General features: G+C 40.0%; 2 protein-coding genes and 1 long non-coding RNA gene across 7 annotated transcripts in view; 1 reads left to right on the forward strand and 2 right to left on the reverse strand.

The window, feature by feature from the left end:
* Positions 1 to 1,002: 1,002 nt before the first annotated feature.
* On the reverse strand, positions 1,003 to 5,821 carry brk1 (BRICK1 subunit of SCAR/WAVE actin nucleating complex). The gene is made up of 4 exons (XM_061831423.1): positions 5,543 to 5,821; positions 5,078 to 5,227; positions 4,585 to 4,667; positions 1,003 to 1,529 (listed from the first exon to the last, which is right to left on the reverse strand). Exons 2-4 carry the CDS (start codon positions 5,193 to 5,195, stop codon positions 1,503 to 1,505), a joined length of 228 nt encoding a protein of 75 aa, XP_061687407.1. The 5' UTR covers positions 5,196 to 5,227; positions 5,543 to 5,821; the 3' UTR covers positions 1,003 to 1,502.
* Positions 5,822 to 5,959: 138 nt separating this feature from the next.
* The window catches only part of LOC133506974 (testis-expressed protein 264), a 30,216-nt gene continuing 9,427 nt past the window's right edge, over positions 5,960 to 26,748 (forward strand). For 2 of the 3 annotated variants that reach the window (XM_061831420.1, XM_061831421.1), the window contains exons 1-2: positions 5,960 to 6,410; positions 12,389 to 12,610. In XM_061831420.1, the coding sequence (XP_061687404.1) occupies positions 6,153 to 6,410; positions 12,389 to 12,610 (480 nt within the window). In that variant the 5' untranslated portion in view covers positions 5,960 to 6,152. The remainder of the gene's footprint in view (positions 6,411 to 12,388; positions 12,611 to 26,748) is intronic. The other variant, XM_061831419.1, reaches the window with a different exon arrangement.
* Positions 9,514 to 26,001, reverse strand: LOC133506976 (uncharacterized). 3 transcript variants are annotated; one of them, XR_009796684.1, is made up of 5 exons: positions 25,772 to 26,001; positions 24,251 to 24,400; positions 21,845 to 21,905; positions 21,444 to 21,585; positions 9,514 to 9,969 (listed from the first exon to the last, which is right to left on the reverse strand). It is a non-coding gene; the product is annotated as an uncharacterized LOC133506976 (long non-coding RNA). The 3 variants fall into 3 exon arrangements; XR_009796683.1 differs by lacking the exon at positions 9,514 to 9,969 and adding an exon at positions 14,148 to 18,164 and having other exon boundaries at positions 25,772 to 26,000; XR_009796682.1 differs by lacking the exon at positions 9,514 to 9,969 and adding an exon at positions 18,621 to 18,927 and having other exon boundaries at positions 25,772 to 26,000.

The following is a 26,748-nucleotide window of genomic DNA, read 5'->3' on the forward strand; positions in this document are numbered from 1 at the left end:
ATTGTTTTAAATTCTGTAATTAAATTAAGGCACAATACAAATGCTCGAATCGAATAAAAATAAAAGATTAATTCTTATCAATCTTGACTAGACTTCACATCACATCCATAAGTATGCATTCATTAAATCTCCATTCAAATTGCTTTAATTGAATTCACTCATGTTTGACATTTTTAAATTGATCACAAATAAATAATTGTGAAGCTTTGGTGAATATCAAATGACGTAGATTTGTAAACAATAATTGTCGCACAAGTGCAACGTAAACATCTGTCCCCACCCCAACACCTTCCATATGAAATGTCCCTTGATGATATCGCAACTGACAACAACTAACACGACGCACAGGGCCAGGGACATTACAAAACTGTAACTTTCCATTTTAGTAATAAATTAAAACTTGCATCTTTTCCGTGTTTGTGCAAACCATCCATCGATTCTCTGAGCTGCTTATCCTCACAAGGGTCACGGGAGTCCTGGAGCCTATCACAGTTATCTTCAGGCAGGTAGACAACTAACAGGCCATTCAGAAACAAACAACCATTCGCACTCACAATCACACCTATGGACAATTTAGAGTCTTCAATTAACACATGTTCTTAGAATGTGAGAGGAAACTATTGTGCCCGGAGAAAACCCACGGAGGCACGGGGAGAACATGCGAACGCCACACAGACTGGGAGATTTGAACCCGAGTCCTCAGGACTGTGTGGCAGATGTTCTACCCACCGTTATACCCCTTGTGCAAACCACTCCAGGACAAAAAAAAAAACTTATTTTTTTCTTTTACCTTACCTAAATTGATTTTTTTCCCCTCCTATAATAGATTCGGAAGATTTCTCTATCATAAAAGTAACTGAGGATGATGATCTTCAAAGTTTTCGATACTCCACACCGTTCAGTTTATAGTACTGAACTACATTTGGCTTACTCCGCTCTTACAAGTCAGCTATCAAGACCAGAGAAATACTTGATTTGATACACACAAAAAGTCTTCACAAACACCTCACAAAAAATATTTATATACACATCTACACTGCTTTCTTTTTCCACAATGTTTTTCTCATATTTTATTACAGTATTCAAATGTTGACACATGAACAAAGAGTACACTGTACACAAAGTCCTTATTAAAGACGACACAACAAGACTCGTTCAACTTGGCACAAGAGGATGGTCCCCACTCATCAATTCTGTGCTGTGTAAGTGACATGGTAGAAACAAAAGTGGTCCGAGACTTTCTGTTATCACACAAGAACCAAAGTCCACAAATTGTTAAAACCAAAGTTTTCCGTTGTTTTGTTTTCTTTCTTTAAAATGCCACGCCCAAGCAACAGACACTCAGTGGTGGCACCGGATAAAACGGGCAAAACTAGTGATACAATTTTAAAATGAGCATCAAAAAGGATGATGGAATTGATCACGCAAACTCCAAAATATTAAGTGGGCCACTTGGAAATGGGAAGATATCATCAGGTTGCTGCAATTTTCCATGCTGAGACTTAAGTCAAGGTCTCTCCTTTTGTCACCTACAAAGACAAACAAATAATATATGAATATGTGTGGAGCTACTGTGGCATATTTAAAAACGTTGTTGAAACGAGAAAAAAAAATTATAAAGTTGAACACATTATACGGAGCCCGTAAACGGACATTGAACAAAAAAAAACTGGTTTCTCATCGGAATGAGAATTTTTCTCAATGCAATGAGTAAGTTTCTCATTGTAATGAATAACTAATCTAATAATAATATAAAAGACCCTTATTCCTAATTCAGAAAACACCGCTAGCAGGGAAATAAGCTACGGCTACCTGAACGCAGGAAGCTACCGCTAGCAAGTAGGCTACAACCCATAGGTAGCTGTTTTTCGACACTCTCATTGTAATGAGTAACTTACTCATGAGAAATGAGTAAGTTAGTCATTGTGATGAGTAACATTACAAGTGTAACTGGTTTCTCATTGTGATGAGTAAGTTACTCATTGTAATGAGTAACATAACAAGTGTAACTGGTTTCTCATTGTGATGAGTAAGTTACTCATTGTAATGAGTAACATTACGAGTGTAACTGGTTTCTCATTGTGATAAGTAAGTTACTCATTGTAATGAGTAACATTACGAGTGTAACTGGTTTCTCATTGTGATGAGTAAGTTACTCATTGTAATGAGTAACATTACGAGTGTAACTGGTTTCTCATTGTGATGAGTAAGTTACTCATTGTAATGAGTAACATTACGAGTGTAACTGGTTTCTCATTGTGATGAGTAAGTTACTCATTGTAATGAGTAACATTACGAGTGTAACTGGTTTCTCATTGTGATGAGTAAGTTACTCATTGTAATGAGTAACATTACAAGTGTAACTGGTTTCTCATTGTAATGAGTAACTTACTTATGACTAAGTTACTCGTTGTAATGAGAAAACAGTTTTTTTTTTCCAATGTCCATTTAGGGGCTCCGTAACATTAAGATATAAAGTTTCAAGATTTTTTTCCGATTGTGAGGAAACAAAATCTCAAATGCAGTGGAAGCTCTGTTTTTGTACGTCCTTTATTCAGCACAATTGGATTGACTATAATTTCTTTTGCGGAATTTTTTGTTTTAGTACTTCCGCTCAGTTTTCATATAGCTAAAAATGATTGCTATTAAGATCATCTCTCTGACTGTGTGACTCGGCCATTCATTTTCCATAATATTGCTCCAGGCAAACCATCCGGTACGCATGCACAACTTGATCGAATGTTTTGAGTCTTTCGCCAACTCAAATCTGTCATTCACGCACCCACAAACCAGGTAACCCACTCTAGATGGAGCGACCCGAAAATGTGGGCGTTCTCTGTCAAATTTCTCCTGTGGACTTATGCACGTTTCCTCTTCTGCATTCAAGGTGGTGTTGTAAGTCTAACGGCTCATGAAGGTGATACTTACATACTTTGTTCTGTAACTGCTGAAGATGGTCCAGCTGCTGGTGACTCATGCTGACGCAGCGGGAGACCTGCCCCGTAATGCTACCCCCTAATGCCCATAATCTGCCCCGACCTCTTTATGCCAATGCCTGGACATCCGCATATCGTATAAATTGGCAAAAAAATATCTGCGCCGGCCATGTTTCTTTTTTTTTTTTAACCTCCATTTGTTTTTATTTGGGCAGCACGGTGGCGGAACTGGCTAGAGCGTTGGCCTCGCAATTCTGTGGACCGGGTTTCGAATCCCACCCTCCTTCTCCGGGCACTCCGGTTTCCTCGCACGTCCCCAAAAAAATGCATTGATTGGACACTTTGAACTGCCCTTAGGTGGGATTGAGAGTGCGACTGTTGTCTGTCTCCACGTGCCCCGCGATAGGCTAGCAACCGGTTCAGTGTGTACCGGCTTCCTGCCCGATCATAGGTGGGATGGGCTCCACCACTCATGTGACCCTTATGAGGAGTAGTAGCTCAGAAAATTAATGTATGTTTTTATTTGATCTGTGCCATTTGTCAAATATGTTATTGTGACTCATACACGGCCTGTAGTACAAGTTAGTTGCAAGGCACACCCAGTTCTTTTGATGGACTGCCAAACATGCATTTAGTCATAAGCAAAGTATTCTAAATTACATTAGTTTTATTGGATTTATTTCTTTTTGTTTATGCTCTCCTTCAAAGTGTAGTGTGTGAGACTCAACGGGATGCACTACTTCTTAGCATACTGCTCTCTGTACAATAATAGGAGAATGGATGAAAACACACACACACACACAAAACAAGTGCTTCAACTGGCATAAAAAATAGAATAGTAAATGAAATGTCAAGAATCCTGTTAAGTTTCACAAAACTGCCAGGCTTTAATGAGTACTTCAGTGAGCCACTTGCGGGAGATTGAGTCACGATTAGTTGTGAAATCTGCTCTTCCTATATGTTTCGGTAAATATATCCATCCATTTTCTGAGCCACTTATCCTCACAAAGGTCGCATGAAAGCTGGAGGTGGGGTACAACCTGAACTTTTTGCCAGCCAATTGCATAAACAACCAGCCACTGGCACTCACGTACACACCTCCGGGAAGTCTTTAACTAACCAAACATGCATGTTTTGGGGGGGCACGGTGACTCAGCTGGTAAAGCGTTGGCCTCACAGTTCTGACGTCCCAGGTTCAATTCTGGACCCGCCTGTGTGAAGTTTGCATGTTCTCCCCGTGCCTGCGTGGGTTTTCTCCGGGCACTCCAGTTTCCTCCCACATCCCAAAAACATGCAACATTTATTGGACACTCTAAATTGCCCCTAAGTGTGATTGTGAGTGTGATTGTCTCTATGTGCCCTGCGATTGACTGGCAACCAGTTCAGGGTGTACCCTGCCTCCGGGCCATTGACAGCTGGGTTAGGCTCCAGCACTCCCTGCGACCCTCGTGAGGATAAGCAGCAAAAGAAAATGGATGGATGCATGTTTTGTGGGTGCGGGGGGGGAAACCGGAGTACCTGGAGAAAACCCGGCTACAATTACAGTTATTCTAGTATTCGTAATTATTTATATTATCAGACAGTCCATCCCTAATATGACTGTGTAATAAACGAGTGTCAAGTCACAAACACAAGGCGTCATACTTACTCTTGCCTCAATGTATTCAATTCTCCTCTCCAAGGCAGTCAACTTCTCATTGAGGGTAGCCAAACGGGATCGACATGACATGTCTAGTAGATACAAATTGAAAACCAAAATTATCATTGTACGTACAAAATATACATTAACCCAAACACCTCCATTACATCATTTTCCACATTTCGAGCATACGTTCATGTCATCGCCTAAACCTAGTCAAGCTAAACGCAACTAGAGTAGCATTTTGGTAGCTGTGATACAAGCAGGCTACTTACAGACAATTCGGTTTAGGTATGACATATCCTTTAAGGCTCGTATTAGTTAAAACTAGGCTACATAATATTACCCTCATGTTCCATGTTTAAGAATGAAAATATGCACCCACAAGCTACATGATACTATCTGGGAGTGGCGATGGAGGACATCACCACCGAGCTAGCAAAACAACGGCCGAGCTCCTATCATACACCGAGAAATTACAAATTTCAAAAAATACGTTTACCGAAAGAGTTAAGGAAGTCGGTAATTTTCTTGATGCTGCTCGTAATTACTTCGATGTACTCCCGGTTGGCCCAATCTTGGTGAATTTCTCGCTGCACTGGATCTTCCTGGCCGGCCATGTTGGACGAGTCGAGTTTCACTTTGCGTCAAGCTAGCGTTCAATGTGTGAACAAGGAAGTGAGCCGGAAGATGTGACTAAAACACAGCCGTGCTAATTTTAGGGATTTGAGGTCATTTTATGTCCCTAAAATCATTTAAAAAATGTACTGTTTGATTATGGAATGAAATTACTAGTTCAATTATGCAAGTTCAAAACGGGAAGTCGATTCGCATTTGTGAAGCTTTACATTAACGCGAAGATTTAATGACTTTAGACTTGAGCATAATTATTTCCCAATATTATGCTTTAATATGAAGGCAGGCTTCATTGATGCAGAAAAAAAGAGTTATTCAGAATGCAAATTACTGTGGTAGCTCTGAGGTTGTGGGCGTGAATCCGGGCCCTCGCCTTTCTGTGTGGTTTGCATGCGCCGACGGCGACCGATTCAAGGGTCTACCCCACCATCTCGCCCAGATATCCACCTCAGCCATGCCGGAGTGAGGACAAGCGCGATAAAAATGACTGGGCGGAAATCAAATTGTGCAAATGTACCTCTTTAAAAATAAAACATTTATTAAACGAACTGTAGTCAGTAGGTGTGGAAGATTCCAGTACTGCGTACATCCAATGAAAAATCCAACCATCCACCCATCGACTTTCATCCGCTCAGGAGCCAGTCAAACTGTACCTCGTTTTTAATATTAAACATTATGGAAAAAATTGGGTTGGAATTGGTGAGCAATCGGCACGTTCAAAACAATTACCTTCCCCTTTATTGGCTAAAATGGTACATTCCAGGAAGTTTCATTCATCGTGCGACCCAGGTGGTTTCATGATCGCTAAACATATCAAAAGTTGTATGCATAGAGGATGAGTGCAAATTCCTGCGTCTATTCAGTTGCGGCTTTCTCCAACTGCGTTTTAACAGTTGCGAATATTCAAAAGTTTGTAAAACGTTATCTCGCTTGTCATTGTTATGTCTGAGTGGATGAGTCTGTGTGTGGCTGTTAGCTTGTTCGTGACTCTCGTTTCGCTACTAGCAGGTTACTTTGTGTACTCCGGACTCTTGTCAGATATCATCATATTAACCGGATCGCCTCCTATTAAAAAGGTGACCTTCGTCTACAAGTTTAGAGAAGGACCGTATAAAAAATGCGTTGATTTGTTTAAAGAGGCCAACAGTATCGGACCACAACTTTCTTGCATCGGAATATTCTATGATAATCCCAAACAGGTAAGCAAAATAAGCACAAGTGATTATGAATGCGAGGTATATTTGTATTATTGTTTTAGTTTGAAGCACTTCACCTCAAACTGTTGGACTGAAGTTACTGAACACGGGCAATACATAGATTTGGCCGCTAGATGGCGAAAACACAATTCTCTAAAACTAGTAGAAGGGTACGATAGCTTTCCATATTACAAGATGTTCACTAATTAGATAAGCACTTTACAATGTATTGGAATTCGTGCATGCCAAATTAATGATACACACGTAGTCCATTTTGCAATATTAATTACTTAACGTTTAATTTAGCAGTTTTGGAATGTTGACTCGTGCTTTTATTTCAGTGTTGCATAAGCACATTTGGAGCGGTTGTGTTGAGATGTGGATTCCAGTTAAATGCTGCTCTTTGAGCTGCTTGGACGTGTAACTAAACCTCAGCATAATTTAGGATCTTGAGAGAAAGAATTAGTTTTTTACCCTCAATCGTGATTTTTTTTTTTTTTTTTTTTAAATCCCCCTGCAAGGTCTTTTGGTTTAAATCTTGACTCCGAGGTTGCTATAAGGGGTTTGCATGTTCTCCCTGCTTGCATGGGTATTTCATGGGTATGTGAGGCTTCTTCCCACATTCTGAAAACTTTGCATGTTAGGTTCATTGGAGACGGAATTGTTCATCAGTGTGAATGCGATTGTGAATTGGTATTTGCCAATATGTACCCTGTGAGCTGAGCACGCAGTCTAGGGTGTACCCAGCTTCTTGGTCAAAGTCAGTTGACCTGCTCACCTTGAACAAACACTACAGAAAATAGTGAACTGAATGAAACTATTATTCAAAGAAATATTGCGAAATTAAAAGTGAGAGATTTTGAAACAACGTCAGGTCTCTGTTAAACAGTCTCCATTTTTTTGGGTCACTCTCTGTTGCCCCAAAACTGAGTCAAGGGAAGCATCCAAACCATCTGCGCTTAATCGTTTCGCGTGTGTTGTAAACTTGTTGGATAACCTCCAGTCTAGGGCACGACGTATAAAATTTAGTAGGGGTAAATTGTTTGAGATGTTTTCCTACCTTCTGTTCATGAGCGCTTATCCAAACATACAGTATCTGAGACTATGCACAGCAGGCAATAATATCTGTTGGAACCGCTCCTGATACCTAGTTTTGCAAATGGTCTGCTGTCTTCCAACTCATGCGGTGCTGTTTTCCCACCTTGAGTCCACCAGACGCACTTTATTTTCCAGTAGGCGGAATCCAAACAGAACCACAAATGTAGGAAGTAGAAACACCTTGAAATGGTAAATGCCAACTGTTGGACAGCTCACAGCAAGCAGGGGTTTGGTGTTGGGTGGGTATAATTTGTAAATATTATTATTTTTTTTTTTTAAAAAGGCTTCAATATGCTTATTGCCACTGTCCGTTTATGGTAGGTGTCAAACAAAATAAACTTATAAAGTGTCAATAATTACATTTTGTATGTGAAACAACCACATACCATCTGCTTGTGAAGAACAATTATCACCAATGTGGTGGTATTGTTAACCTTGAGAAGGAAACAGATTTATGAACAGAAATGGTGCAGTAACACTTGCAGACGCTACAACAGCTCATAGGTGTATCTTCTATGAAGAATGAGAACGGTATTTTCCACAATATAAGGAGGATTCATAAGCCTTTTATTTGATCCAAAATTGACGGTACGCCTAAAGTGTGCATTTACTTCCAAAATAAGTAAAAAATGTTGCTGTGCGACCCAAAGTGCTCTGCTTGATTCACTGTCGGACCATTTTCCGCTGACACAGGGACATAATACAAACGCCATGTACGCCAGCAGCGAAGAACAGATCAGACATTACGTACTGCATATGCTACGTACGCTGGCAGCAATGAACCAATCAGCGAACGTTACATAATATGTACAGTTTGTACGCTTACCTCTGCCACGTGTCCAGTAGGTATGCTCCCAAACAATATTTGTGGATATCAGTTACACATTTGTAAATTGTAATAGAGCAGCTGACAAATAATTCAACATCTTTGAAGAACTGTTCACCTATTAATTATAGTTAATAAATCAAATGCAATTTTTCTCATTCAAAAACCTTCAGAAAATTCTTTTGAGACGGGTGCTGAAACAGATTAATCATATATGCATTCATTCCAAAGGGTAAAAGGTGATTTGAGATAGATGTTTTAAATTATGAGCCTGGCAAAGGAATGAATTACTCGTATCTCAATGCACCACTGTATGCGACACCCAGAATTAAGTGGGTGCCTCTCCCGCTTGCTCTTGCCCGCAGCGTCTTCTCTTTAAAGAGGCAACACCAGCAAGTGGGGAATTTTGTGGCAAGAGTCAGTTTAAGAATATAATCGCCTTTGTTATTGTACCGCGTTCCCGCAGTTGCGATAGGCCGTCACCTGTTTGTTGCCCACTGTGATCTGAGCTGTCTTTTACAAGCTGCGGCACCTTTCAAATGGCTCAGACATAGAATCTTCCTAGCGCCGTCTGAAATCCTTTTTTTCAAAAGCAGACAATTAGGATATCATTGGGTGCCGGCACCGGAGCGTCTCAGCCAAGTCCTGATTTAAGTTCAAATAATTGGTGTAATGATCTCAGCTCATTAGTGTCCAAGCCACTGGAAGCTTTCAGTCCTAGACAGGAACCCCAGAGAGTGCTCTCAAATAGGAGGACTTCTATTTGGTGTCTAACTGGGGAGACACTTGCCATTGATGTTGGCGGTGAGAAGATTTTTCAAAAGGTGCAGCTGACAGAGGAGAAGTGTCTGCATGACTACTCTCATCCCCAGACTTGTTTTTCCCGTACCCCTTTCTCACGTTTGCCACCGTTAATTATTTCCTCCGGGGAAACTGAAGACCTCAACAAGGACTTAAGTTGGTCTTGTGATGGTTGCCATGGATACCGGGCTGGAGAGGCTCTTTTTGTTTCTTCAAAAAGAGAGCACATATTCTGGGCCCCGCACATGAATTCCTTCTCCCTGATAGCTCTTCAGTTTCAAGCGGTGTTTCCCTGACCTAACGTGCCCTCTTCTCTGCACCGCGGTTTACCTCATCCTCCACGAAGATGTTTGCATCCCATCCACGTCCCTGTAAGCGATCAGTGCCAGTGTTTTGTCGAACATTGTCTTCATTAACATCACTGTTGGTAAGATGACGAGTTTGAAAGTTTCAACAAGCCACGCTGAGGTCATAACAAGATGGAAGTTAAGAAGGACAAGTTGGTGGAGAGATGCGAACTAGCGCCGCCGCTATCCTTTGTGGACGCTGATGAAATAGTCGACAATCTCGCTAATGGTGTCTCTGACAGAAAGTCCATGTGAAACTGCTTTATATGCCAATGAATAGTTTGCCTTTCTCCTGCAATTGCCTCCCTGGCAGATCTCAACATAAATCATAAAGAGCATTTTAATCCTTTCCCATTGCGATAGGATAGTCCTCCACTGAATAGTTTTTTTGTGGGGAACAAGGGTCACTATTGTACTTGAAACTTCCATCTATCCATTTTCTGTCCAACTTGTTCCGGGTCAGCGGGAACCTGCAGGCTTTCCCAGCTTACTTTTTGGAAAGAGACAAAGTACAATCTTCTATTGATTGACAGACAATTAGTTTTAGTAATTGCTTACTTTCATTGTGATGCAGTGAATTCCCCCCCAATCTTTGAAAGTATATATTTGAAGATAAAGCAGGTGAATTTTAAAAATTTTTTAGAAACCTTTATTCAAACATTTTTTTGGATGGGCATGAAAAGAAAACGGCACAAACAAGAACTCTCCCTTGGTGAGATGGAAAAACAGGGTAAGGATGAAATGTCTCCCCTTATTTGGCAGTGACCTGCAGATGACACCTTTGACCAATGTTATGACTTTCTGTCGGCCAAAATTCACGCACACCTTTAAATTCCTTTATTTCATCCTCAATATGGATGTTTAGTTTTCTTACCATACTCTGTTCATGATGTTAAAACGGTGTACATTGTGAAAGACACTTTCAGTAATAGATAATAAAATAAATAGTGGTTAATACTTTTTTTCCCCTACTATCTGTACTTCATGATCAATCTGGTAACACTGCTCTGCCTTCCTTTAGTGACAGTAGCAGTACTTGTGAACAGCACTATTAAACCCTTTTACGTAAAATTGTGATGTACCATAATGTCTGTAAAGGCATCTAAAATTGTAGAGTCCAAGTTTTCCCACCCCTTGAAATGCTGTCTTGTAACGCTGGGATCCTTGCTGTAAATCATTTTAACTGTGAATAAATTTATAAAATGTGATGTATCTCAAAGGCAAGGTAGTTTCCAGTTTTCATCAACATAGCATGTTCCATCCATCCATTTTCTTAGCCACTTATCCTCACAAGGGTCGCGGGAGTGCTGGAGCCTATCCCAGTTGTCAACGGGCAGGAGGTGGGGTACACCCTGAATTGGTCGCCAGCCAATTGCAGGGCACATAGAGACAAACAGTAGCACTCACAATCACACCTAGGGGCAATTTAGAGTGTCCAATTAATGTCGCATGTTTTTGGGATGTGGGAAGAAACCGGAGTGCCCTGAGAAAACCCACGCAGGCACGGGGAGAACATGCAAACTCCACACAGGCGGGTCCGGGATCGAACCCGGGACCTCAGAACTGTGAGGCATACGCTTTATCAGCTGATCCACCGTGCCGCACAATAGCATTTTATTTTAGTGAATTTTGAATGCTGGTAGTTTGACAGCAGGTTTTGGCGTAATCCCTCTAACAGGTCACTTTAACTGTTATACTATATTAAGGTGGGGGCGGGGAATTGTTTCAATGTAATATTGTGACAATTTTGTGTGGTTTGGGAATGTGGAATATGATTTTTTTGTAGTTTGTATTGACTTACATGTCGAAAATGTTGCAAAGTGCTCGAGGTTGAGGTGCCATAAAACATTAACGTTAAAGCCGTGTCTACACAGCGTAAGTAAATTAGCTTTGCAGCTGGTCAAAAGAGATACTTAAATATTATTTAACATAATCTGTTTTTTCCCAAAGTGTGTGAAAAAGGATTGCATTTGCACCCAGGGTAAGTCCACACATATTGTCTCTGGTTTAGATGCATGCAGAGAGGCAAAAGAAGCCGCTATTTCTTTTTATGTATTCCCCACATGTAGTCCTGCGGTTATCGATAAATCCGGTTGGCCGTGAGTTCCCACTGTGAGCTCCCGAAACATCCATCCAGAGTGAATGTGTGTGCAAAGTTGGATCATTCATGACCAGAATATGTAACGCATCTAACTAACCTAAATATTTCACAAGGTGTTTTGACATTATGTCTTGGAGAGTCTCTTGCGCATCTGACATAGAATCATTAGTATCGATCTGGAACAATGATTACCGGTAGATGTTATGATGAGACGGAGCCTTAAATACTTACAGCTTCTCGTCCACACTTGTAGATTTGATGCTTTCACTAAAAGTCATGAGTCACATTCTATTTAAATGAACTGTATTCTGGAGACGTTAAAAAAATGTCATTTAAAATTGAAATCCTCCCCTGTTTTTTTTTTTTTTTTTTCCCCAGGCCTGAGACCGATGCCTAAAGAGGCTGATAACCAATATTTGGAGCAGATAATTTCCAGTAAAAGGGAAAATATTTTCAAGAACAAGAGTTAAAATTAGCATTACGGCAGGGTGTAAAGAATATCGGTGTGATGGGTTCTTGTTCTTTATTTATTGCGTACATCTAGTGGCACTCAGCATACTTGGATGGCCCAAGAGGGTTCATTTGTGTAGCGCATCTCTTTCTTTCCTCGGCTTAATTGGCACAGGGTGCCCAGAACACTCAGAATGCCAAATCCTACAATTAGAGCTCTAATTAATGAGCGTATTTTCTCTCAAAATTTGTCACCTAGCTGATTATACAGAAAATATTTGTTGTCAGCAAAGCAACATGCTGCCTTTGCATGGTCCTCTTTAATGATCCTCTTTACCTGGATGTGTTTAATTCAAAGGTGCCTGGACCTCAGTGCCGCTGTGCCGTCGGCAGTATTGTGAGCGAAGGGGAGGACAAGGCCGACGAGGAGCTTCTGAAGCGCTACGTGACATCCGGCTTTCATGTGTTCTCCTTTCCTGAAGTCACACACGTAGTCACTACCTCTTTCCCCCGCAAGACCATTTTCTCTATCTTCCTGGGAATAAAGAGAGTCTATCCACGGCTAGAAAGCTACATCAAGGTAGAGTGTTTTGCTTTTTGCACTCATCCATAACAAAATCTGTCTTCAATTGCCTCAGAAATATGGCCGGAACCCCAGGGGTGCACATGATATGCCAAAATATGACCCTGAGGTTCGAAGAAGGACCACAAAGAAACAACACATTCTGTTCAGCCCCAAATTATTCAATGATAACTTTGGCAAACTTGAGTTAAAGTAGTAGTATTTTTTAATGAATGCAATGAAGGGCTGATTTAAGAACGTCACGATTTAATTCAATATTAATTTACTTTGTCACTTCAGTAAAAAGGAGAAATACACAAAGAGTACCAGTTCACATTTTTGAGCAATAAAACATCCGAAAATTTTAAAAAGACCTAGTTTTTGTCGATATCCAGTGTTCCGCAGTTACAGTATACAGAATCCAAATTTACTGTTAATGTCAAGTTTACAGGTAGAAGGCAGTGGCTTCATGCCACTGGTGTATGCTTTGTTCACCATTTTGTTGTCTATTAATGGAATGTTCCTCCCACTGAGTTTGAGGGAATTCCATTTTGAGGATTTGCTGAGTTGATATTGATATTAGTGTGTGTGTGTGTGTGTGTGTGTGTGTGTGTGTATATGTGTGTGTTGGGGGGGGTGTTGCATGCATGGAATAATCAATATTGTTAAGTGTTTTGGATATTTTTCAATCAAAGATGGTATCACAAATACACACTGCATTCTCCACTTAGATTTTAGAACACTCCCGTTTTGCATAAGACCCCATGTCCTTGAGATTGAAATTCCTATAGATACTGAAATTCTCCATCCATCCATTTTCTTAGCCGCTTATCCTCACAAGGGTCGCGGGGAGTGCTGGAGCCTATCCCAGCTGTCAATGGGCTGGAGGCGGGGTTCACGCTGAACTGGTTGCCAGCCAATCGCAGGGCACATCGAGACAGTCGCACTCACAGTCACACCTAGGGGCAATTTAGTGTGTCCAACTATTATTGTATGTTTTTGTGATGTGGGAGGAAACCGGAGTGCCCGGAGGAAACCAACGCAAGCACAGGGAGTACATGCAAACTCCCCAAAGGCGGGTCCGAGATTGAACCCGGGACCTCAGACCTGTGAGGCCAACGCATTCAATCTGATCCACCGTGGCAGAAATTTTCAATCAGACTTTTTTTCACACTACATTGTACAGTGTTGTGCTACTTTCTGATGGAAAATTTCTCTTGAATTACAAAATTATCCAGCGTAAGAATCATTTTGGCCTTAACTGCACCTCTATCTTTGTTCGAAAGTTATACAACAGTAGTTTTCTATTTCCAGTCCTAAAGTCCAAAATGCAAGAGTTTTTGGTTTTTTTTTCTTACCCGAATTGGAGGAAAAAGTTTAGCTCATTGAATGGCGTTGCAGTGTTGATTAACTGTTGGGTTTAAGTCCCAGACCCCCTTTCTTATTTAGCTGTAAATTCTTCAACAACAACAAAAAAACACCCAAAATCCCCAACATAATCTCCTTGAATTGAATTATGCCCACCACACAGTTCTGGCTCCGAGTATCCCTATAGGAACATAAACAAAAATCATTGTTCACTCTTTTCATTTTCCCCATTTAAGGAACTGGTTTTTCAAATACTATATTGTAAAATTATATTCCTGCACTTCCTGGCGGGAGGAGCTGAAATGATAATTTCAAAAAACAGCGACTCAAGTCTGGTTGTAGCAGTGGGGACAAAAGAAATCAAACGAGAGTGAGTGTGGGTGACAAGATGAATCAATGTTAAAGGTCAAGGGACCTTGGGTCAATTAGGTGTTACATCATGAATGGCTACATGACCATCTCTGTTGCATACTTACGTTAAGTAATACCAAAGTTTTTATATTTTGTTTTTCAACACTTCCTCAGGAGCTGTGAAGGTCTTATTTAGGTCATGCAATAAACTGATTTATTGAACTGTATGTGTGTAGTCAACTGGAGGGTAAAAAAGGGAAAAGAAAGTGAACAATCTTTTTATCGCCCTATGATGAAGGGCCGTACTACTGTAGGTGCTCCAAAAGGGATGCCGTGTAAATGAGTTATTGGGTTGTGCTGACTTGGGTGGCTGTTGTTTAATTATGCAGCGTTCTCAAAACAGGTGGCAGCACCACAGGTTGTCTTCAGTAGCGCTGCTTGTGTCGGAGGAATGTTGGCTAGGGTGATGTCTGGCTGCCTTCGCCATCTGTTTGGACACGCTGTGTAAAGCTGGCTGCCCTCCACTGGCACTTAGACTAAGAGGTCAACGTACACAGCCGGTCATCAAATTGGCCATTGGTCTTCTTCTTTACCTAATTACATCACAATTTTATCTCTGCTTCCTATCCTGTAGATCAGCTTTTTTTTTTAAGTCATTCTTATCCACCTGCGACCCTTAGATTTTGTTATTGACTTACAACACTGACTGCTCTGTATTCCTCCATTGGACATAACATTCAATGACGGATAATCAGAACTCAAAACAGTCTGTAATTCGCTCAGATTTGAATATGCATTTCCTGTAAATTGTGATAGCACTGTTTAGTTTTAACCAAGAATTCTTTTAGATCCTGTTTTGTAATTGAGCAGATTTGCCCTCTACCACTTTTGTGTAAGATGTGACTGCAAAAATCATGCTAGAACATTCCAAACTTTTTGAGGTCAACAGAGTTGTGTGATGACTCCATTTAAAGGGGAATAAGCCCAAGCTGTCAAAACTGGGTTATGCAGTGAATACTCGGTTCTTGAACGTCTCCGTTCTCGAACAAATCGGTTTTCGAACGAAAATTTCAAGGTTTTTTTGCTTCTGTTTTCAAACGAAAATCGATACTCGAACGCCCCGGACAAAACCCGGCAATAACACAACACGTGCTGCCCGACCAGCTGACGCACGACGCGGGTTGTCATTGTGAATTCGAACGCACTGCGAAAAATCCCAGAAATAACAATGCGCGTGGCCTGACCAGCTGATCCACAGCGCGTGTTGTTATTGTGTATAATGCAGCCTCTGTATGCAGACGTGTCCTGGTAGCCACATCTGTAATAGGAAATAGCGATTCAGTTTTCAAACAAATTCTTCTTCGCTTCTCGAACTACCTTCTGGAACGGATTGTGGTCGAAAACCGAGGCTGTACTGTATTTTAAATGTTTATCTTCATTATCAGTTATTGTTTATTTAAATCAGGCGTCACTAATATGTTGCCCTTGTGTGTACCAGCGCTGGCAAAACAATGTATTCTTGCTTTGAACATTTTTTTTGGTTTAGCTCTCCTTTAACATGAGTTTGAATGGGATTGGTTAACTGAACAGAACCCCAATTATTAATGTGTGCACACTTGTGCAACTGAGTTATCCGTTTATTTTCATGATTCCTCTTGGAAATGTTTTTTTTGTACATTTTAGATCCCATTAATGGTGGAGTATGAAAGTTTTGAAATGTTTGATCTTGGTCCGTTGTTTTTATATCACAAAAACCTGGCACGTGCACAGGGATGTGTAGACATAGTAACTGTAGGCTACTTTTACTTAAAAAAAATGAAAAATTTGAGGTTGGCATGCAGAAGAGCGAATAAATCAAGTCTTCCCTGAGAACTGTAGATTGTCCTTTTAACTAGGATGTGGAATCAGATGAATAACACGATCCGTTCTGAACTGGTTTCTCTTGAATAAAGCATGCAGTTGATGTCCGACACATTGACTATCCCAAATGGTGAGACCTTTTCAAAGCAGCTCATCAGCATTTACCAGATCTGGCCCGCCACGGCAGGATGATTTCTCGCTTTCAGACACAATGTTTTGCCGCCCTGTGGTCAGGCCTGATATTTGCCTAGTCAGACCATCGATCAGCCCCAGAGTCTTTTCTTCTGTGCCTTACCCTTCTAGTGGTAAGCTTCATCACAGATGCGGCAGTGTCTTGAGATTTAATTGGTGCGCGCCGGCCGGGCATTCGGACCTGTAACGTGGACTGGAGCGGGAAGATAATATTGCTGACATTCACAAAGATCTAAAGGTTTGAGGATGGCAGACTATGGAACATTTGTTTGCTTGAGGGCACTAAAAGTTGATTGCCAGCACTGAGATTCCATGCTGAATATAAAATAAGTTTACCTTTGTTCCCCAATACTCTCCTTATTTTTAGCAACCGACACACATGGCAAACACGCGCGTGAAGCATCACAAAGTGCTGCCGCTTGCATTTTTGTCTCGGGCTTCCCACTATGGCTGACCAGAATGGTGCAAACCAGAGCACATCTGCTTGTCCTCGGGGCTTATGAAACATGCAGACGTTTGGCTATGATGTAAATTCAGAAAGGCCAGAGAAGGTCACGGGGTTTTGTACGTTCGACAAAGACACGGAGGCCGTGTTTATGCTGGGATATATAATGTCCACACAAACGTGAGCATAATTAATCATCACAGAATTCTTAATCAGTTATTTAGGTTCACTTCTTATGGCCAACCCCTTACTGTATTTCAAACCACTTGTAAATGTTTGTTTTTAATTTTGGTAGATTTGCATTGTAGTTCGTTTCGACGAGTTGGAATTAAATGTAATCAAATTTTAAACCACAGATACAAATTACTGTTCATTCTTTTATGGAGAATGTTGCATCCCGAGCCTGCAAGTGAACGCAAGTGGCTCTCCGGAGTTTGCACATTCAAACGTGACTTTCGTCTCCAGGCATCTGGGCCTCGACTGTTGGTGTTAAATGTCACATCTGCATTTGATTGATCCCATTTAAACTTTACCCTGTCGCTCTGAATCAAGATCATGTTGCTGAGTGTGATTATAATTTGAGTCAGTTATTTTTAGATGTGGGACTAATTGTTTAGTGTCAACGGCGATTTAATCAATCAAGTTAAATGCCCGTTAAAAGTGCTTTTAAAAGCTTTAAGGTGCCTCCATTAATGCTAATTGAGGTTGTCTTCGATCTGATCCAGTAGTGTCTTGTCACTTGGAAATACTGTATTAGGATGAGGTTTGGCCTGTATGTTGCAGGTGTTGCAGACTTTCTAATGTCAAAATGTTCAAATGTCATTAGGGTGTGAGAAAAGTTCAAAACACTCATTAACTCCTTGATCCAGTTTGTGGTGTTTCAATTCAAATGAATCAGCTCGCTGACAAATTAGAGGTACTTTGCCTGATGGTACATTCGAGTTGTGTGATATAGTATCATATATAAAGCATCCATTGTATGACGTTTTTAATTTTATTGACTATGTACATTAATCTCTATAAAAAAAAAAAAGACTGTAAAGTCAGCTAACATGTTTCAAACGTATGCAAAGTTAGCATGTGAGTGGTGAGGTATGCTTGCAAATGAACTGAATTTGAGTGTCCTCTTGAAGGATTTTCTATCAATCCCTCCGATTTTCTTTAGCAATTATCCTCATAGGGTTGCAGGTCTGCTGGAGTGTATCTCAACTGACTTCTGGGAAGAGGCTGGGTGTACTGGTCTATTGACTGGTGGCCCAGTCAATCGCAAGCCACATAGACAGTTGCAGTCACATTCCCACAAAATGTAGTCTCCACTGGTGCATGTTATTGGAATGTGGGAGGAAGCGGACATGCCTTAAGAAAATCAAAGCAAAACCACACGAAGTGAGAGTGGAGCCCACCGTACTACCCTCAAGGGATTTTGTGAATAGCAATGTAAGAGGCAATTTTAACCGTTCAAGTATAAGTGCGCCAGGGATGGGGTCCTTTTAACCAAGGTGTCTGGGGCTTAAGTGGACGCGCTAAAGAAAATTGTGTAGATAAAGAAGTGGTTTAGGAATTAACAGCTTTATTCAGGTCACTGACTTTCAGGCAGTCCCTTTTCATACTGTCATAGCTGAACATGTCAACGAAGAGGGACTTGCTGCTTGAGTGACAGCTGGATTGTTCGAACTGGCAGTGAGTTCTGTCACTCAATTATGTCTTCAAAACCTTTGAGTTGACTTATGCTCCTTTAGGGCTTTTATATAAAATGAAGACCATACAATTTATAGATCATTTCATTATCATTTGGTCATGAATGAGATAAACTACAGTATGTGGACTTTGTATTTTTATTCCTATGCACACACAAATAATACTACGCAGTAATAATGCCTGCAAGCAGTTTGACATTTGAATGAGTGAGGTTAGGCTTTCCCATAAGCTTCATGGTTAACTTCACCAACACCTGGTCTGGATTGGATGTGGTCAATTGTCGCTGCTTTGTCACCCATGAGTGTCAAAGGTTTTGCAATGTCCTTAGTTTACATTTCATCTTTTGGTTCAAAACATTGAAAAAATAATTTAACACGGCTGTGCTTTAACACCCCCAGTCATAGCTGTAAGATCATCAAATCTATACAAAAAGGGAAAAAAAATGTGAATGGCCTTTAGAGAATCAGAATGCTGCAACCAACAGGAAAGAGCAAAATTTGAATTCAAGCTTTTTTTTTTTTTTAATGAAAATATTCTTAAAGTATAATTTTGATAAGAATGAATGTCTATTTTTAAGACTGATCATTTTCTCCCCCGTAGAGTTTAGATGAGTTTGAATTAATCTCCTAAATTGTACTTTTTTGCGTACTGTTTAGGCGAGTTGGAATTAATCTTTAATTCTGGCCAGGAGAGGAACATTGGTGGGGGTTGTTGTTTGCATCTAATTTCCTTTATACAAAAAAAAAAAAAAAAACCTTTGTGCTTTCTGCGAGGACTCATTCCCTCTACAGCCCAGTGGATGCAATGTCCGCTGGAATCTGAAGACATTACTTTTACTTTTTGTTTTTCGCAATTAGTTTTGTGCATGCAGAAATTACATATACGTAAACATTTAATGTTAAACGTAACATGGGCAGTTTTTAAACGGCTAGCAAGTTGTGTTAAACGGCTAGCAAGTTGTGCGTGTAGCCTCAGATCACTCCCTACTTTGGTTTTCTGCCCAAAAACAATCCTCCACATCTCACTAAATGAAAAGTGTTTTCCCTTAGAAGAAAAATATTCAAGGAAGGGATGCATTGCGTGAAACTGGCTTCCTCAGAATGGACCTTGGTTGCCCACAAGCGTGTCAACGGCCCATTGGATTTAGCCTGGAGGAAGGACCAGTGAAGTGCGGGTACCTGTTCACGTCAGAGTCCCCCTTGGTCGCCCACAAACGCACAGCACGCCAAGGCTGCTGCACTGCTGGCATAACTTATTCACGATGAACTCTTTCCAAAGATGAAATATACAATGAATTGAAAATATGAGAGGTGATCAACTGACAACACGATTATAACGGTGATGTGACGTACACGGTGGTTATGTTTACTAGGGCTGCAACTAAAGATTATTTTTAAAATTAGTTACATTTTTTTTTAATTATTGAATCATTTTTTAAAAAAGTAAAAAATAAATTGGTCCTGGGATTAAAAAATAGGACACTGTTTCAAATTGGCACTACAGAAAATGATAATGATCCAGTTATTGGTTTCCTCTGTAGCATGTCACAAAGTAGGCAAAAATGTTGATTGTTGTTTTTTGAAGTAAAAGATGTTTGGAAATGTCTTGTTTTGATGAAACACAAAATAGTCTGGTTCATTATCATCATGAGTACAATTATTAGTATTTACTTTTGAGGGTGTGAAATTCCAAGGATTTGGACAATTCTATAAAACAAGGTATCTAAGTTATTAATTCACTAATCAAAAATTATTTACTGATCAATTACTTGTCAATTTATCATTACACCTCTGTTTACCCTTGATTTGTCCCGAGAGCTGTGCAACATATGTTTAACGCCTGAGATTACTCCAGTTTACTGAGAAGTTCTGAGTGGCTTCATGTATATCTGTATGCCCGTATTAAACTGCCAGTGGGTGGCCAAAGAGCGCAAACCACAAGGAGCAGCACAATGTCTATTAGATTGAAGTAAAAATAGTTTCACAGCAATTCTTGACATTTTCAGAATGAATTGAACCCGTATCTGAAATCGCCACCTCAAATGATTGTATTTTCCGAAATTTGGCCAAATATCATTTTTCATTCTGTTCGTTGACTAAATCATCCATGTCATGGTGAATCTATGAATAAGATATGTGACAACATCCTATCTTCCTTTAGCGTAATACCTGGATTATACATTTACTTGACTTTATAGTGAAATATGTAATCTGTCAAGACATAATATACATTATAGGCTAAGTGTATAGCCATGTTTTACCAAGGGAGATCAAAATGATTTTATTTCTAAAAATAAATTGAAGAGTTCATTTATTTATCCAAGGGAGCATGACTCACTCAAAGAGTAGATTCCCATAGATCTAGTCCCACAGGCTGGGCACCTGGAAAGGGAAAACTCTTGTTGACCATCTATCGGTCACTAAGTCCCTCAAGATCTGCTGCAGATTGACTGTAAATAAGCAGCATTTGTAACTGGCGGAGTCTTTATCTTTAGTAGGACACAAAATTACATTAAATGATTTATTTAGCGTTGTGAAAAATTTGTTCCTTCATAAAGATGCTCATTTCCTGATGGTTGCAAATATTTAATATGTACTATTTAGTAATATGCTAGTGTGAAAAGTGATACACTTGCGCAAAACAGACATGAATATCCTCAGAAGTACCGTAATTCCCGGCCTACAGAGCGCACCTGGTTACGAGCCTCACCGAGTAGATTTGTAAAGGAAATCCCATTTGGTACTTACTGTACATACACCGCAGCTGTGTTAAAGCCTCAAGTGCCCACATTGAAACCCACAATGTAACACGAGATATTTACAAAGAAAGTCAGTACACAGAAAGAGTTTAACGCTAGCGCCAATGCCGTGCTAACGCTACCACTGTGCTAAAGCTAGCCACGCCAACACTAACAAGGCCAGTTAAAATAAAACTTACCGGTAAATAGCACTGAGATGCCAGTTAGACGGCAGGAACGCGCCAGTGCAGTGCTAACAGGGCCAGTAAAAGTCTCTTGCTCGACACACATATTCCACCAGTGTCATTCTTTACTTTTCTGCTCGAGTGCCCCCTTGCGGCCCTTAGAAAAAAAAAAAAATGCACAAATTAGCTGCATCACCGCATAAAACCGCAGGGTTGAAAGTGTGTGAAAAAAGTCGTGGCTTGTAGGCCGTAAATTATCTACAGTTAGAAGTAAAAAGCCGTGGGGTTTTTTTTTCGTCCTCTGTAATATCCCATGTGCAAAGAGCTCTAGTTTAGTAGGACTTTCATAGTTCAAAGGACGGCAAAGTATGTGTTGGAGTATCTCTCCTATGGTGTATAGCATGTTAAGAAATTACCTTCCCATGACCCTCATCATCTTCACTGACATTGTTTGCACTGGTCCAGGTGATGCTGATTCTGCAGAGTATGGAGAAAATGACAGAAATCAATAGTGCAGTATCCACAATCCTCTGTCCAATTACACGAGTCTACTCTGTAGTGTGTCAAGGATTTTACTGCAGCTCTTATTATTTGGGTACCCTTTGACTCGATCCTCCGTCTTGGAATTATAGCATGGAAATGGAGCACTGAGGGTGCAAGGGTCAGGTCTTCACAGATGGTGATTATAAGGAATCAATAGTATGGTTCTGTTTTTCACACAATGGAATTTACAGACTAAACAATATATTCTGAATGAAGCATTTTCAGTTGAGGCTTACCACCAGTCTTATACGGTGCAGCGGATATAAAAAGTGTGTTAGTCTATTATTTGTGATTTAAAAAAAAAAAACAAACAAACAAATCTGACCAAAATTAATCGCTTATTTGTACTTCGATTTGAATTTCCTCTCCCACTTGAGATGTAAAGGTTATAGGTCACATTGACAGGGAAATATGAATGATCTTGGTCTTTTTTTATTTTTTTTAATACCAGAAAAAACTGATTTGAACAGGGGTGTGTAGACTTCTTATATCCACTGTAACTATTGTAATTTTTACAGCCATCAAAAAAAATCCGCAAAATTAAAAGAGAGGGATTTGATCTTGCAAACAGTTAATTGTAGTCAGATCTTGATTTTCTTCCCCTTTTACCATTGAGCACCGCTGTGTTCCAAAAATGATCAAAACACATGAAAGATGACATTGAACGGGGTGACTTGTTCCGTCACAGCACCAGCAAGGGCACTCCAATTTATTTTTGGTTCATCCCACGGAAACCTCTGTGCTGCTATTAATATACTCCATATTAATCAGCTGCTGAAAATAGTCAAAAGCCATTTTTCACAATCTGAGCCTTTTTGATTGAAAATCAATGCAAAATTGAAATGCTATATTTTTTTGGGGGGGGGGAGAAACCCATCAAACTGTTCAGAAATGCATGAATACTAAACTAATCTACAACTAATGCAAGGAAAGAACCTTTAAATTATGCATGTGGCTTAAATGAGGCACTGACTGCAGTACTTCAATTTTTGCTGGTCCAGCACTACTAGATACACTGCCTTTATTTTTGTGTATTTTATTTGCTCGTTTTATAGATGGCATACTGGGTGCGTAGCAATGAAAGAATACCTGTGAAATAGCAGAGCAAAACTAATCATGACCGAAAAGTGGTAATGCTTGGTTTCATTTTACAGTAGAATTTTAATTTAGTTGCTTGGGATTAAGCCATACAATATGAATTACCGCAGAACCTCCAAAGTAGACGAAGGTTCCCTTCGACTTTCTGGGCAACCTTTGATATGGACTAATGACATGTTCCAATGCCACCATCATAAAATCTTTATCAGAACAAGTTGCAATGTGTCAAGTGGCCTCATCTTCATGGAATTTCTGAGCACTTCAAATGCTTCTAAAATTGTCTATTAACATGTAAATTCAGGGCAGCACGGTGGATCAGCTGGAAAGCGTTGGTCTCACAGTTCTGTGGACCCGGACTCAATCCAAGCCCTCCCTGTGTTTGCAGGTTTTCTCCGGGCACTGCGCTTTCCTCCCACATCCCAGAAATATGCAACATTAATTCCGCCTCCTGCCTGTTGACAGCTGGGATAGGCTCCAGCACTCCCCGCGACCCTTGTGAGGATAAGCGGCTAAGAAAATGGATGGATGGATATAAATTCAGGAAAAAAATATTATAAAAGTAGATGAAGTACGGTCTACATTATTCTTTTCATGAATAACACTCCATTAGTGTTATTTATGAGAGGATGTTTTTTTTTTTAGGGCAAGTGATGCCATTTTAAAGTCAGGTTTTGTTTTTATGCTTTGCAACTTTTGAAAACTCCTCGCAATTTTCGCCCGTACAAGCGCTTTTATTGGTAGATATTTTTAACTGAAACTTAGCAGCTGGTTGCGGAAGGGGTTCCCTGATTAGCAGATAAAACCAAAGGGTTGAGAAATATGTTGACAAATGATCGATTGAAAAAGATTTACTCTAATTTGATTGCGTTATTTGACCAGATTTTTTTTTTTTAATAGATCTGACAAAAACATTCTCCAAAAAGTCTCGTCCTGCCGTCCACACACACACACACGAAACTGTTTCTTCGGAAACTATCATCCATTTTTCTGAACTGTTGGTGTGTTGTACTCTGGTGGAAATCGCCTTTCAAACGAGACTCAACATGTCAATCAATCAATGAAGCAATCAATCAATTTTGGGTTTGGGAAATCTTGTGACTTTACTAGGACAAGCTGTTTGTGGGTGTCAAGGAGAAAGATGTACCAGTAGGTGTCCATTTCCATCAAAAATGGTCACTTACCTGTGCATAATGATGGTTGCCAACTGATTGATGAAGCCAGGACTGAGTCTCATGTATTGCTCTTGTCACTATGCTACCTCCATATTGCAGTAGTTGTCATTTTCAGGTTTATGGAGATCTTTTTTTCATCAATGGTAGTCCCTCAAAAACCTGAAAAAAAACTCAGCACACAATGTGGTGGTTGGTGTTAATCCTTTTCAATACTTTGGAATTTGGTCTTGTTTATAACTTGCACAACTTTATCGGGTTTGCCATTTTTACCATCCATTGCGCCCATTTTGCTACCTTGTTAAACCATTTTTTTTTTCCATCTTAAAAGTCTCTAAAAGAAGAAACCGTTATCTGCTAATTTCCCTCCTGCTCCTTTGACTATAAATGTATTTTAAGATGGGATTCATTTTGAGGAAATTCTGAAGAAGAGGCAAGGCTTAACTGTGACTGGAATACATGAAACGACGACATTGTGGGTGGCTTTAACCAAGCGGACTCCCTCGCTTTTGATCGGGACCTCAATTTCCACGTATAGATATAAGACCCGTTTTTATTTGAAACACTTATTAAACGCAAACGCCTCACAAAGCTCCCTTGCTGAAGTTTAAAAGTAAAAATGATTGACGCATTTGCAGAGGACAAAGAGGTTGATTGGTGAAGATTTGAGTCTTCTATTATACGGCAGTCTTCTCTTGACAACTGCTACTCGTTTCATTAGAACTCAGAAGCGCCGCTTCCATTTGTGTTGCACAAGTCAACTTCTTTGACCTTCCATTATTTAGAACAAAAGAAATAACGAATGACGGCGGGCCCACCGGATTACTGACGCGGCTCTCCTTAATGCATTCTTTTATTTTAGATTTGACCATTTTTGATGGCTTGTGTCAGGCACTGCATCTGCATCAGTTTGCATTATGCAGCGCACATCTAAGTATGATGTGGATACACACAAAGTTCTGGGGAAAGGACGAGATAATTGACGTTGAAATCACTGAAATGGATGTTTCTGCATACAGCAGAGTGAGGCCCGTCACTGCTTTGACAGATGATGATCAAAACGATGGGATAGAGTTTGGAAAAGAAGTTAGCTCTACTTTTTGTGTGAGTCCGACAAGCTCTGTTCGGCTCTTCAATAACCTTGCTGTCTCCATTTTTACTTTATTCAAAGTGGGCTATCAGCAGGGCCTGCAGGGAGACTTTTTCTCTCAGGATCTGTCAAGAAGCTATAGGACAATCTTGATGGTTGAAAGTCTTGGAAAGGCACGAGAAATAATTGATGGCTCCAAACACTAATGCTAAGGTACTGGCGATGGGAATGGAAACCCACAAGTCACATTTGGGGAAAAAAAAGGTGTAAAATATTCAACCACAGAGGCTGTCAGTCTTATAATCTGTTGGGTGAAAAACATGCTCATGCTTTTCATTAAATCGAGGACCAGTAACTTAAATAAAGAGAAACCCTGAATCAAATGCTTTGAACTACATATAAATCAAAATTTTTGATTAAAAAAAAATAATAATAATACAGACCTGCCGTTAGAGTCACTCTGCACACTTTGGTTTTTCCTGTGCTTTTTGTGTTTTCTCTGCTTTACACAATTAAGATACCAGTGATTGCAAAGAGGTAAAACAGGAGGAGGGTCTCGCAAACAGCAACGGAACCTACTATTGATGGAAGAATGTGATTTATTTCCATATCTTTTCTGGCTCCTCAGGACAATCCAGTAGACACCAATAATAACAGAAGAAAGAAAACAAAGCCAAAATAATCTCCTTTATGAGATGGATATCTCCTTTATAAGGCGTAGAGTTGCCTCATTCATTGCATCACTTCTCATTTGACTTTTTTTTTGTGTTGCTTCAAATATTCCTTCACACTCTAAATGGTTTTAGTTCTAGTCCATGTTTATTGCATATTATCACAACATGATGGACTTTTCAGTACAGTAGTCTAGAGAAAAAAAGGATCACGAAATAAATTTAGTAGATTTCCATACAAAACCAACCTATCCCTCCATTTTCTGTACCGCTTATTATGGTTAATAGGGTCGCGGAATAGTACGAGGCTATCCCAAATGACTTTAGGGCACGGGTGTCAAACCTAAGGCCCGGGGGGCCAGATCTGGCCTGCCACATGATTTTATGTGGCCCGTGGAGGGAAATCATGTGTATCAGCTTTCCATGATTTTTGTTCAAATCTGTACCAAAATTTCAAATTGTCATGTCATAAATGATAACGTTGAGATATCACAAGCATTTTTGTGTTGCCAAACAACAATAGTTGAAAAAACCCATTATCCTTGATTTCTGATTCCAAAACTAGTTCATAAATTTCATGTGTAAATACGATGAGACGGTTGAAGATTTTTATGGTTTCACAGTCATAACGCCCCTCTGAAGGAAAAATTAGCTCGACACCCCTGTTTTAGGGTCTTCACTTCACATAAGTTGCATGTTTTTGGAATGTGGGAGAAAGCCAGAATTCCAGGAAAAATGCCACACGAGCA

Source organism: Syngnathoides biaculeatus, chromosome 10, assembly GCF_019802595.1.
Source record: "Syngnathoides biaculeatus isolate LvHL_M chromosome 10, ASM1980259v1, whole genome shotgun sequence".
Classification (NCBI taxonomy): Eukaryota; Metazoa; Chordata; class Actinopteri; order Syngnathiformes; family Syngnathidae; genus Syngnathoides; species Syngnathoides biaculeatus.

Coding starts and splice junctions, on each gene's coding strand:
- brk1 (XM_061831423.1), bottom strand. CDS start 5,195: ATGGCCGGCCAGGAAGATCCAGTGCAGCGAGAAATTCACCAAGATTGG. Junction 4,668..5,077: donor CGACTTCCTTAACTCTTTCG/GTAAACGTATTT, acceptor TGTATCTACTAG/ACATGTCATGTCGATCCCGT. Junction 1,530..4,584: donor TTGAATACATTGAGGCAAGA/GTAAGTATGACG, acceptor TTGTCTTTGTAG/GTGACAAAAGGAGAGACCTT.